The sequence below is a fragment of the Fopius arisanus genome, unplaced genomic scaffold (genome assembly GCF_000806365.1).
Source record: "Fopius arisanus strain USDA-PBARC FA_bdor unplaced genomic scaffold, ASM80636v1 scaffold00028, whole genome shotgun sequence".
In the NCBI taxonomy this organism is placed as follows: domain Eukaryota; kingdom Metazoa; phylum Arthropoda; class Insecta; order Hymenoptera; family Braconidae; genus Fopius; species Fopius arisanus.
Window position 1 is genome coordinate 805,996 of NW_011887767.1, and position 10,080 is coordinate 816,075.

General features: G+C 33.9%; 4 protein-coding genes across 4 annotated transcripts in view; 2 read left to right on the forward strand and 2 right to left on the reverse strand.

Annotated features, from left to right (window-relative positions):
- The first annotated feature begins 14 nt into the window (after positions 1-14).
- Positions 15-1,949, forward strand: LOC105265196 (uncharacterized). The gene is made up of 4 exons (XM_011302582.1): positions 15-121; positions 640-782; positions 952-1,077; positions 1,429-1,949. The coding sequence occupies exons 1-4, from the start codon at positions 70-72 to the stop codon at positions 1,546-1,548; spliced, it is 441 nt and encodes a 146-aa protein (XP_011300884.1). The 5' UTR covers positions 15-69; the 3' UTR covers positions 1,549-1,949.
- LOC105265195 (peptidoglycan-recognition protein SC2-like) lies at positions 1,867-4,563 on the reverse strand. The gene is made up of 4 exons (XM_011302580.1): positions 4,396-4,563; positions 3,632-3,795; positions 2,554-2,716; positions 1,867-2,180 (listed from the first exon to the last, which is right to left on the reverse strand). Exons 1-4 carry the CDS (start codon positions 4,460-4,462, stop codon positions 1,999-2,001), a joined length of 576 nt encoding a protein of 191 aa, XP_011300882.1. The 5' UTR covers positions 4,463-4,563; the 3' UTR covers positions 1,867-1,998.
- Positions 4,564-4,803: 240 nt separating this feature from the next.
- On the reverse strand, positions 4,804-6,942 carry LOC105265197 (peptidoglycan recognition protein 1). Its single transcript, XM_011302583.1, has 3 exons — positions 6,557-6,942; positions 5,525-5,857; positions 4,804-5,257 (listed from the first exon to the last, which is right to left on the reverse strand). The coding sequence occupies exons 1-3, from the start codon at positions 6,651-6,653 to the stop codon at positions 4,974-4,976; spliced, it is 714 nt and encodes a 237-aa protein (XP_011300885.1). The 5' UTR covers positions 6,654-6,942; the 3' UTR covers positions 4,804-4,973.
- Positions 6,943-8,305: 1,363 nt separating this feature from the next.
- The window catches only part of LOC105265201 (histidine protein methyltransferase 1 homolog), a 2,369-nt gene continuing 594 nt past the window's right edge, over positions 8,306-10,080 (forward strand). Inside the window, exons 1-4 of the mRNA XM_011302587.1 lie at positions 8,306-8,455; positions 8,566-8,793; positions 9,156-9,316; positions 9,494-9,744. Coding sequence (XP_011300889.1) covers positions 8,416-8,455; positions 8,566-8,793; positions 9,156-9,316; positions 9,494-9,744 — 680 coding nt within the window. The 5' untranslated portion in view covers positions 8,306-8,415. The remainder of the gene's footprint in view (positions 8,456-8,565; positions 8,794-9,155; positions 9,317-9,493; positions 9,745-10,080) is intronic.

Sequence of the window (10,080 nt, forward strand, 5' to 3'; positions counted from 1 at the left end):
AAATGGATCATTTCGAATTTGTCCATCAGTATTCGAAGAGTATTCCGTTGATGACGACAATCCGTCATTATGAAATTTTATCACTTTTTTTTTTGGTGCGTTATTCTTGTCGATGCTAATGGTACGTTCTCAGGATAATTATCCATTTATTTACGCGTTTATTCGACAAAGCACGCAGAGGTGCCCAAAAATAGTCAACAAATTAACATACATGTTTTGTGGAATACAAGAAAATGATTCGTTATCACAATCAGAAGAGTAATTTAGTAGCGAAGTGGTATCCTAGGACGAGTGAATTTTTTTCCGGCCAGTTTTTAGCAAATATTTAACAATTGAAGGGAGATATCGAGTTTTTAAAAGATACATTTTTTGTAGCTTTCATCTTCTTCTATAAAAAATGTTTATGCAAAAAATTCTCTATGTCCCTTCAATTACAAGATATTTTCTAAAAACTAACATCGAAAAAAATTGACTTTTCCTAGTTTCCGATTTTACTACTGAATTCACATATCAATTATTCTTCTAATTATGACAACAACAAATTACTGTCATTATTTTATCCATTTTATAATGAAGATCTAAGTAATTAGACCGATTTGTGCGTGTTGTGAATAATTGGAAGTAATTACTGCATTACAGAAAGAAATTTGAATAGAACGGATTTGAAATGTGTTGGACGCCCGCACTATAACGTTTCATTAACCGCTTATTTTCCTGATTACGAGAGTGACAACGAAAATGACTATCTGGATGTGAGAGGAAAAAAACTGAGAAATCTACAGGTATTCTAATTTTTTCAATAATGGAATTATTAATGCGATTAGTCAAGGCCAACCAAGTGTAATTGAGTAATAAATGTTCTATTGCTAATTGCGTAATTTCGATTGCCTTCCGGCAGTGAGGATTGACTGAAAATTATCAAAAATTGGAATTCTTTTTGCATCTCTCTAGGATTTTATAGACGGTCGAAGCGAATATGTAACTGCAGCGATGGATATGATCCCTGAAGTTCCTTACGGTACGCATTTGTGTATTCCAGAGTTGAATGAACATTTTGGACGACAAATACATATCCAGGTGAGAATTCAATGCAATCCATTCCTTCCATTTACAAAAGATGAATTTATTTAATAAAACGTTGAGCATTCAATTGAACATGAGATTTCTCCAATATTTTGCTTTATCTCCATTTTCCTTCAGAATTCTCATTTTGAAAACAAAATTTTTTCTCTAATAATTAAAAAAAGGTTGAAGATGCATTTTTCAAGTTTTTTATTATTAATTCTGTACTAGAAAAAAATGGTAAGAATTTTCCTAGAATTTCTGGAGTTTTGGAAGAAACAGAATTTTGAAGGAAACATTTTCAAAATCTTCACTGATTTTTTTTTGTTCGATAATTTGAAATAATTATATTCATTTTCAAAAAAGGTACGAGATTATGGAGGGAATCTGAAGGATCAGGGCTTCTCCCAGGTTGATATCTGCGTCAGGAGCGAAAGTGATAGTTATGATAACGCCGTTAACAGATTAGTCACGGTTTATGTGTAAACCCTGATAAATAGTCCATGAAATTGAACTAGATCTTGTGGATATCAAGTTCCTCCATCGCTAAATCAGTCGTAATCTCTATAATCATTTTGCAAAACCTATTACCTGACAATTTACGTCTTACCGTACCTACTGATTTGATAATAATTAATGAATAAATACTATCCCATGCCGCACGGAATAATTACTATCCAGTAATTTCCATGAAAATTTATCATTTTCCTCAGAGACAGGAAAATTGTAATGCGGGCAATTACGACAGTAATGAAGGCATAAAAAGTTCTATTAAAAGATTCCATCGGCTTTGCGACAATTGTCTTTGATGTTATATTATAATCTATTCATTATTTGTTTATATTTGTTTAAATTGTTATTTAAATACAGATGACAGTGCATTGAAATTGTAGTTCTGGCGAATGATTTACCGGGGTATAAAAAAATGTTTAGGGGTCATATTTTTTGCCAATTCGGCCACGTCTTAATTAACTCATACAATTTATCTCCAGGACAAATTGTGGTTGTTGTCTGACGGTGCCCGAAGAGAGTGTAATTAGTCATGATTTCCCCATTTGCGACACCAAAATCTATTAAGGCCTTGGCAGCTTTGATGGCAGCGGGTTGAGGCACACGACCTGAAAAATCATCACCAAATAAATTTAATACCAATTTAATTAATCCAGTAGCGAAGATAAACGACTAGTCGTTTCATAAATCACTCTCTCGCAATTGCCAATTGATAAACTTTCGCTGAATTCATGATGATTGATTCTTTCAAATCATCATCTTTCATCTCAAGTATGTCATTACAAAAAAATGAAAACGGAAATAAAAAATGATAACTAAAATAAATTGATGTTAAATTTGTGTAAACTAGAATGTTCTGGAGATTTATTTCAATGGAAAACTAAATGGATGATAAGAATAAAATGAAAAGAAAAATTTTGGGATCAGTTAAATCATTATTTAATAATAAAGATTATTTAATAGTAAAGAGGTAAAGCTCACGTTGGAAATTGCCGATGAAACAGATGCCCATGCTTTTTGTATTGTAAGAAGGGGAATGGGCGCCTCTTATTCTCCAGCCTCGACCCTCGTAGATATTTCCATCCTCTCCAACCAGGAAATTGTATCCAATGTCGTCCCAATTATTATGGTCCATGTGATAATTCTGAGACAACATTTAAATTTACAACATCTATCCGTAATTCATCGATTCTAGGGGTATCCGACTATTATCATAACATTTGCCCCTGACTCACTTGCAGCTCGAGGCTATCACCCAGTCAGTTTTATACGTGGGAATAAATTTTTAGTGAATACTTGTATCGCACGACCTCTTTTGCAGGTCGAGTACTCATTTATTAAGGGTTTATCACGTTTTTTCATGTAAATTGTTATTGAAAATGAGGAGAAAGAGGTCAGAATAAAGTTTACTAATACCACGTACTCGTTTTCTGATTGTATCAGTCTGGAATGTTTATTTTAATACTTAATGATTTTGGCGAAAGGTTTATACAGATGGTATTACAAAGGCATAAATTTTTGTAGAGGAAAGCAGGATACTAAATGCTATCTTCCAACTTTAAAACCATCTACATGAGGGAACTCATTAAATAATTAACAATGCAAACATTAAAAAACTTCGGAGGCATATGGGTTTGGAATAATTATTTTCTCACAAATTTTCCATTTGCAAATCTATTCTTTTAACTATCCCAACGAGTACCGTTTCATACATATGCCTTTTACAAAAGAAAATCGCCGGAAAATCCATTTGATGGAGTGAAATTTATGAAATTCAAAGATTCAAATATTAAATTATTGAATTATCAATTTTTAACTGCATAATTTGACTAATAATTCATAAATAATCAAAGCAACAATGAAGTCTGTCATTTCTAAAATATTAAAAATAGTGTTAGAATAGATATTAAAATATTGAAATATTAATTCTCTCCTGCATAATTTACCTGATAGCTGATGAAAATCAAAATAACAATGCAGTTTGTTATTTTTCCGGAATTTCTACCTCTGCGCAATGGAAAAATACGTTTAGAAAAAGCGAGTAAACATATTTAATTACCTGAAAGGCTCGTACACGTGCCTGACAAATCGCTTGCGAAGTACATCCGTCTGAATCAGCATGGTGGATGATAACAAATGGAGGGGGGTTTACTGAAAGTTGCTCAGGTGTTTTCCGCGGGGGTCTCGCACCCCATTCTGCTCTTTTAATAATTGTCGGAGAAGCTACAAAATAATATTTCAATTTGTACAATAAATACACCGCGCCTCATCTATTACATCACCTAAAAAAATGCTGCAATTATTATTTTCAATAACTGAGGTTGCTTGATTCAGGTAAATAATTGGAGTTCTGTCTTGAATCTAGTGAACATAACACATTTGATTACCGAATCCTTATTTTATTTAGAAAAAAAATTAGCTTCATGCTGTGTACGTTCCATACTTCAAGGTGTTGTTCACCGATATATAACCAAAAGTAACGTTTTTTTTTCATTTTTCTGGGAAACTTACTATTGTTGCATTTTTCAGCGTTTTTTTAATCTTTTAAAATCAATCACAAAACTATAAAAAAATGTATGGAAATGATAGCATCACCAGCAAGCTTTCTGCGTCATTAAATAATGATAAAACAAGAATGTTATATATTTTTTTTAAGATACATTCATTTTTCATACTACCATTACAGTTTTATAAGCGTCTCTGGTCTTGTAGCCTTGAGCCTCTCCTTATCCTTTAACTTCTTTTTCGTACGAACCTCATATTTTTCTACATTAATCCCATCGATAATTTACCAAAACTTGAAAAAATGTAAACTGTACGTACCACCGAACGCTTGACTCATCCATGATAACAAAAAGAGATTCACCCCGATTGCTACGAGAACTTTCATCTTCAAGAGACCACGAGAAACTGACGCTTCCCGTCATCTTCAAATACAATAAAAGAGTATTCACAGATTCATCGGGGGTTCCCCTCACTAATTGATCACGTCATTGACCCGTGAAACCAATCAGAAATCGATTCGCTATCATCGGCACTCGATGAGCAATAACAGAAAACGATAAGTCGTGGATTGCCAAGTATCACCCGCTTTAATCGTACAAAATTAAATAATTAAAAAATATCAATTGACGGAGACGTTAAATACTATAGACTCATTGATAAAATATATAAGAATAGTATGAGTAACCCACCACTTGGGACTTCACTTGAACGAAATTTTGAGGAATCTCTTGACAATTCTCATTCTTATTTACTGGCATATGATGAAATGATGGAGTAACAATAATTGATGGATATGATGATTGACGAGGTGATAAGAAGACGTGTAATCACTCCATCACTCGAGCATGAATAAATTATATTTACATGACCAGAAGTATTGAACATTCATTCGCAAATCAGAGCAATGTGACCACATTAGTGTCCTTGAACGATTGTCCAAGCCCATTGTCATTGTAATTACTTGCATTCACTGCACAATTGCTCATGCAAACTGGCGTGGGATTGGCCGTCCATCTTGGCATCTTCATGACGTATTTGTAAAATGTCTCCCCCGGACATACGGTATTGCGCGCCTGGCGGTGCCCAATTACGTTATAATCGGGACTTATTTTTCCAAGGGCTACTCCACAGGTTATTAACGAGTCCAGGGCCTTCAGGGCTCCTTCATTCGGCAAAAAATCTGTAGAAATTAACAATTAAAACAAAGTTATCAACAAAAATAAAGAGAGAATTGTTCCGATTGTCGTAAATCTGACTATATATTAACATAAATATTAATGATCGATATTAATATTTGAATATAAAATGAAATTCAGATGACGTGATTGAAATTTGAAGAAATGATCAAAAGAAGTATTTAGGAATTTTTAGTGAATGCTAGAATGTTTTTCCCTCAATATGTCTCTAATAATTGGAAGAAAGTTGGGATTTTGGGAATGAAACGTACGAGAGAAATCTCCGATGACTGAGACCCCGATGCTTTGGGAATTGTATCCTGGGGAATGGGCCCCGATGTAGTCCCACCCTCGGCCCTCGTAGACGTTGCTGTCCTCTCCTATGACGAAGTGGTAGCCAATATCCAGCCAGTGGTTCTTGTCGATGTGGAGATCCTGGTACGATCGGACAATCTCGGAACATTCGGGTTGATCGTAGCAATAATGAAGGATTCCACCGTGATGAACAACAACGTAAGGTGTTGGCGTCGTCCACAGGGGTTCCAATCCACTCACGTTCCGGGCATTCCATTCCTTCCGGGATATTATCCTCGGGCAGATGACATCTACGAGCAAATCCGCACTATAAACACTATTTTTTATAAACAATTAGTGTTTCATCAATTTTTTTTCCGCTTTTTTGACAAACAGCTCAAGTCCATTTTGAATCTTTCCCAAATTTCCATGAAAATCTCGAGATCTAACGGAGATATTGAAATTTGTGATAAAATATTTTCTGTAGAGATAATTGAGAGCTACAAAAAAGGTCTTATGCAAATTTCTGTATTTTCCGTCGTTTCCGAAATATTTCCATAACTTGATTTATCTATTTGCTACAGGTTGCTGATAAACTCTCGATTAATCTCGTATTCTATTGATTTTAGGAGAAAGTATGAAAAGACGTTGTTTGTCGGAAATTGAATCAGCTATAAAAAAGTTCTCTAACGTTTTTACTTTAAATTCATAGTTTTCAAGGTATCAAAAATTTAATCCAGTGGGAAGTTCGACGCGTTTTACTTTACCACTTCACTATCGATTCCTTCAAATTTCATGATTAAGAGGATAAATTCCACATTAAAAATAAACAAATTCGGAGGACTAGCATTAAAGAATAATGAAATCCATAAAATCGCGGACATTAATGGAAGAATTCTCGCAATAAAAGGGGAAATGAATTTCGATCTAATTTCGTTTCGAGAGTTTTTTTTCTAATTTTTCTTCAACGCCTGGAACAGGCCGTAATTTAATAACAAGTTAATAAATACCCAGGTTCAATTCTTCGGAAGACACCGGTAAACCCTGCGCGGCATTCCAGAGAAGATGAATGGCGGATATTTGCAGAAAAATTTCAATAGTTCTCATGGTGAGACCCAGTCGTTTCGAACTGAGCTAAAACAAAAGGCTGAGTGTATTTAAGCAAAAATAATTGCTCCTGTACAGGGAAGTCCCTAGTGGTTCTAGGCTGTTCAACTCCCACTCTATGACGCGAATTAACCACGTGTAGACCTCCAATCTCGAGTGTCAAGAATGCACTGTAATGCGACTCTGATTTCTCCTTCTCGCCGGCAATTTTTGTGTTTTCGATGTGAATAAATATTGCTGCTGCAGGAAAACAAATCGAGGAAAAAGTCAATGGTGAGATAAATGAGACTGATTGGGCGGTGAACGAGGAGCTGAGGATTGATGGATCTTATCACCTTATCCACCGGCGAAATAAGAAGTTCGGTGATTAGATTGTAATTGTTGTCGCCTGTCCTGACAGCTCATTTTTTTTACATGACAGATGTAGATTTCTCTGATTTCCCCCTATCTGCCGGTGATGTCGATTGGAAAATCGATAGACTGTGAAAAATTTATCCTAAAATTTGCCCCAACGTGGAATTTTTACGGAAAAATCGTAATTTTTCATACGATGGCTGGGGACTTTTCCGGCGATTTTTATCGGAATGGACGAGAGGAAATCTGAAATAATCAGTGAATTCTCATCATCGAATAAAGTATGAAATTGTCACGTTATTTTTACTGAGGAACGAGAATTTTCCGGAAACTTCACGATTTATGTAAAAAAAAACAAGTTTTCCCAATTTTTATTTATTTCTTCATTTGATATTTTCAATTTCCTAATTATCGTGGGAAAATGACGGAAAAGACGGAATGACTTGTTGTTTTGAGAATTATGAGTTATCGGACATTAACTACTCAATTAGTAATTAATACTTCTCACTCATACAGTTGTAACTTGAGAAAGGAAATTTTTCTTGTTTTTTTTCCGGTGTAATTTTCATTGAAGTTTTTTTAGGGTGAATTCCTCGTTTTCGACGATTGTTCGATTTTTAATTTAGCTGTGTTATTGCAACAGGGAAATGGAATATTGATAAATTATTTTACTGAGGAATATGAGTATTCCGAGTACTGCATGAGCACTCAAGGTCGAATTTAGTTGCTTCCTGTTGTTGGGGTATAATTGTTGAATGCGTAATAGTGTCATTTTCAAGTTGATAGAAGGGGAAAGACTATTGCATGGGGTAAAAAACTTGTCATAATTTCTGCATAATCTCCAAAATTATTGCCTGATGTTTCAAGGATAAATTCAGTAACAAAGTGTCATAAACTGACCTCGAAATATTCTTTAATCATTCAATTATCTCGAAAACTATTAACGGTAGACGGAAATATTGAAGGACTTTTTTGGAGCTGATGAAATTTTCTACAAAAAATCTATTTTGACATTTTCTCTTTAAATGAGTACTTTTGCAGATTTATCGATATTTAACAACAATAACGATCAAATTGAAAACCTGCATTTTGTTAGGGAAGGAAAATTATTAAATTGCATTAAAAAATTAATTAATTGGGTATGATCCAAACAGCGAAATTGAAAATTTGTCCATATATTAGCGAATGCGATATGTATTTCTGATAAAATTTATTCATATTTATTTACTGTTTTCCTCGTAATACCGGGAAAATTTTGTAGATTCCTATTTTATTAACATCCGAAGACACGTGGGAAGGCTAGTGTTTTTTTACAGCTTCTACAGAGGATTTAGAAAGCCTATGAAAAATCTTTAACGAGATTATATTTTATGGAGCTGGTGAAAGATTAAAAACATTTAAGTGGAAAATGTTTAAATTTGGATTTTCCGGCGAGGATTCGCCCAATGGTACGTCCAATAATTCTTTATTGCTCTATCTGACTGAAATTATCAGACTTCATTTGGATTTAAGGTTAAATCCTTGTATGCCGGAAAAAAAATACAATTTATTGCTACAGATGAGAAAAATTCGGACGCGGAGATCCATTGGTTTCCCGCCAGGGAAATTCAAATTTCCGATGAGCAATTGTCAAGAGAGTATGACACAACGAGTGCTGGTTTTAGTGGTATTAATTTAAAACTTGTACGTTCGGATAATGTGGCCTTGAATGTGAGAAATGAAGAGCATGAGAATATTATCAGAGCCGAATCCCAGCACTCGGATCTCATCCCTGCGATCTATGAAGGTGAATTCTTTGAGAAAACAATTAGCCTTAATGGATTGACGGCTACTAATCCTTAGAACAATAATAACACGTCATGAAATTTGATACTTCATTAAAAACTTACGCAATTTACAACATTGCAAACAAGAATTCCTGAATTCCTTTGAATTTTTAAAGCAATGTGTCCCTGAATTGTCAATTGGTATTAATGATTAATTGTTCAATTATGAAATTTCTCTAAATTTTGATCAGATAAATATTCATTGATTGATTATTAATACTTGCTGTTATTATTTATAATCGATTCATCTCTAAGTGAATGTCAATAATTGGAAGAATAAGACTTATTATTAAACAGAACAATTAATTAAGTGGAGTGACAGGTGGTTTAAAGATCTGGGAATGCACTCACGACTTGAGCGAATATTTAATCGGCCAGGAGATTAATTTGAGAGACAAGAGAGTTCTTGATTTGGGCTGTGGTGCAGGCATTCTCGGGATTATCTCACTATTGAAAGGAGCTACCGTTCATTTTCAAGATTACGTTCGTATTCTGTTATATTTAATACTTATATTTCAGAGCGAAAGAAAATGTCCCTTTTCCTAACTACCGATTTTTTTTTTAAACTATTGATTCGGGATGAAAACATTGAAGATATTTTCGTAGCTATTTAAGGTTTCAATTATACAGAATTCAAATTAAATAATTTCGCTCTTTTAGAATTCCGAAGTCATTCAGTTGCTGACAATACCAAATGTTACTTTAAACTCAACAGACGATAATGCAGTCAAAGAAAATTGTAGATTTTATTCTGGGGATTGGGCTGCTTTCTCTGAACTATTTTCAAATAAATATTTACTCGAAGAACAGAAATACGATTTCATCCTCAGCAGTGAGACTATTTACAATGCGGAGAACCACGAGAAATTGTATCAGGTGTTCAAAAAGTGTTTGAAGAAAGATGGGATTGGGTAAGATTGCATCCAGTACAAAATATTTCCGTAGTGAAACACTAGAACTATAAATTCTATTCTACTAATAATTTATTGCTGAGTTTTTCGAAGATATCTTCGTAATTAAGGGAAATAGCGAAATATTTATGGAAATCTTTTTCATAGAGACAATTAAGATCTACGAAAAGTTTAAGGCCCGGGTGGACTACCTATAGAACGTCATCTTTTGTTTAAATTTTATCTTTCTAGCCTAAAATACATAAAAATTTGGGATAAGTTTTGAGGTCATGAAAATCACTGGATTTGGCATGAAAAAATAATGAAAAAAAAGAGGAAAAAATTTTGAAGGGCGCT

Coding starts and splice junctions, on each gene's coding strand:
- LOC105265196 (XM_011302582.1), top strand. CDS start 70: ATGAAATTTTATCACTTTTTTTTTTGGTGCGTTATTCTTGTCGATGCT. Junction 122..639: donor TATTCTTGTCGATGCTAATG/GTACGTTCTCAG, acceptor ACTGCATTACAG/AAAGAAATTTGAATAGAACG. Junction 1,078..1,428: donor GACGACAAATACATATCCAG/GTGAGAATTCAA, acceptor TTTTCAAAAAAG/GTACGAGATTATGGAGGGAA.
- LOC105265195 (XM_011302580.1), bottom strand. CDS start 4,462: ATGAAAGTTCTCGTAGCAATCGGGGTGAATCTCTTTTTGTTATCATGG. Junction 3,796..4,395: donor GATGAGTCAAGCGTTCGGTG/GTACGTACAGTT, acceptor ATTATTTTGTAG/CTTCTCCGACAATTATTAAA. Junction 2,717..3,631: donor CACGTGTACGAGCCTTTCAG/GTAATTAAATAT, acceptor ATGTTGTCTCAG/AATTATCACATGGACCATAA.
- LOC105265197 (XM_011302583.1), bottom strand. CDS start 6,653: ATGAGAACTATTGAAATTTTTCTGCAAATATCCGCCATTCATCTTCTC. Junction 5,858..6,556: donor TTCCGAAGAATTGAACCTGG/GTATTTATTAAC, acceptor ATTTGCTCGTAG/ATGTCATCTGCCCGAGGATA. Junction 5,258..5,524: donor AGTCATCGGAGATTTCTCTC/GTACGTTTCATT, acceptor TAATTTCTACAG/ATTTTTTGCCGAATGAAGGA.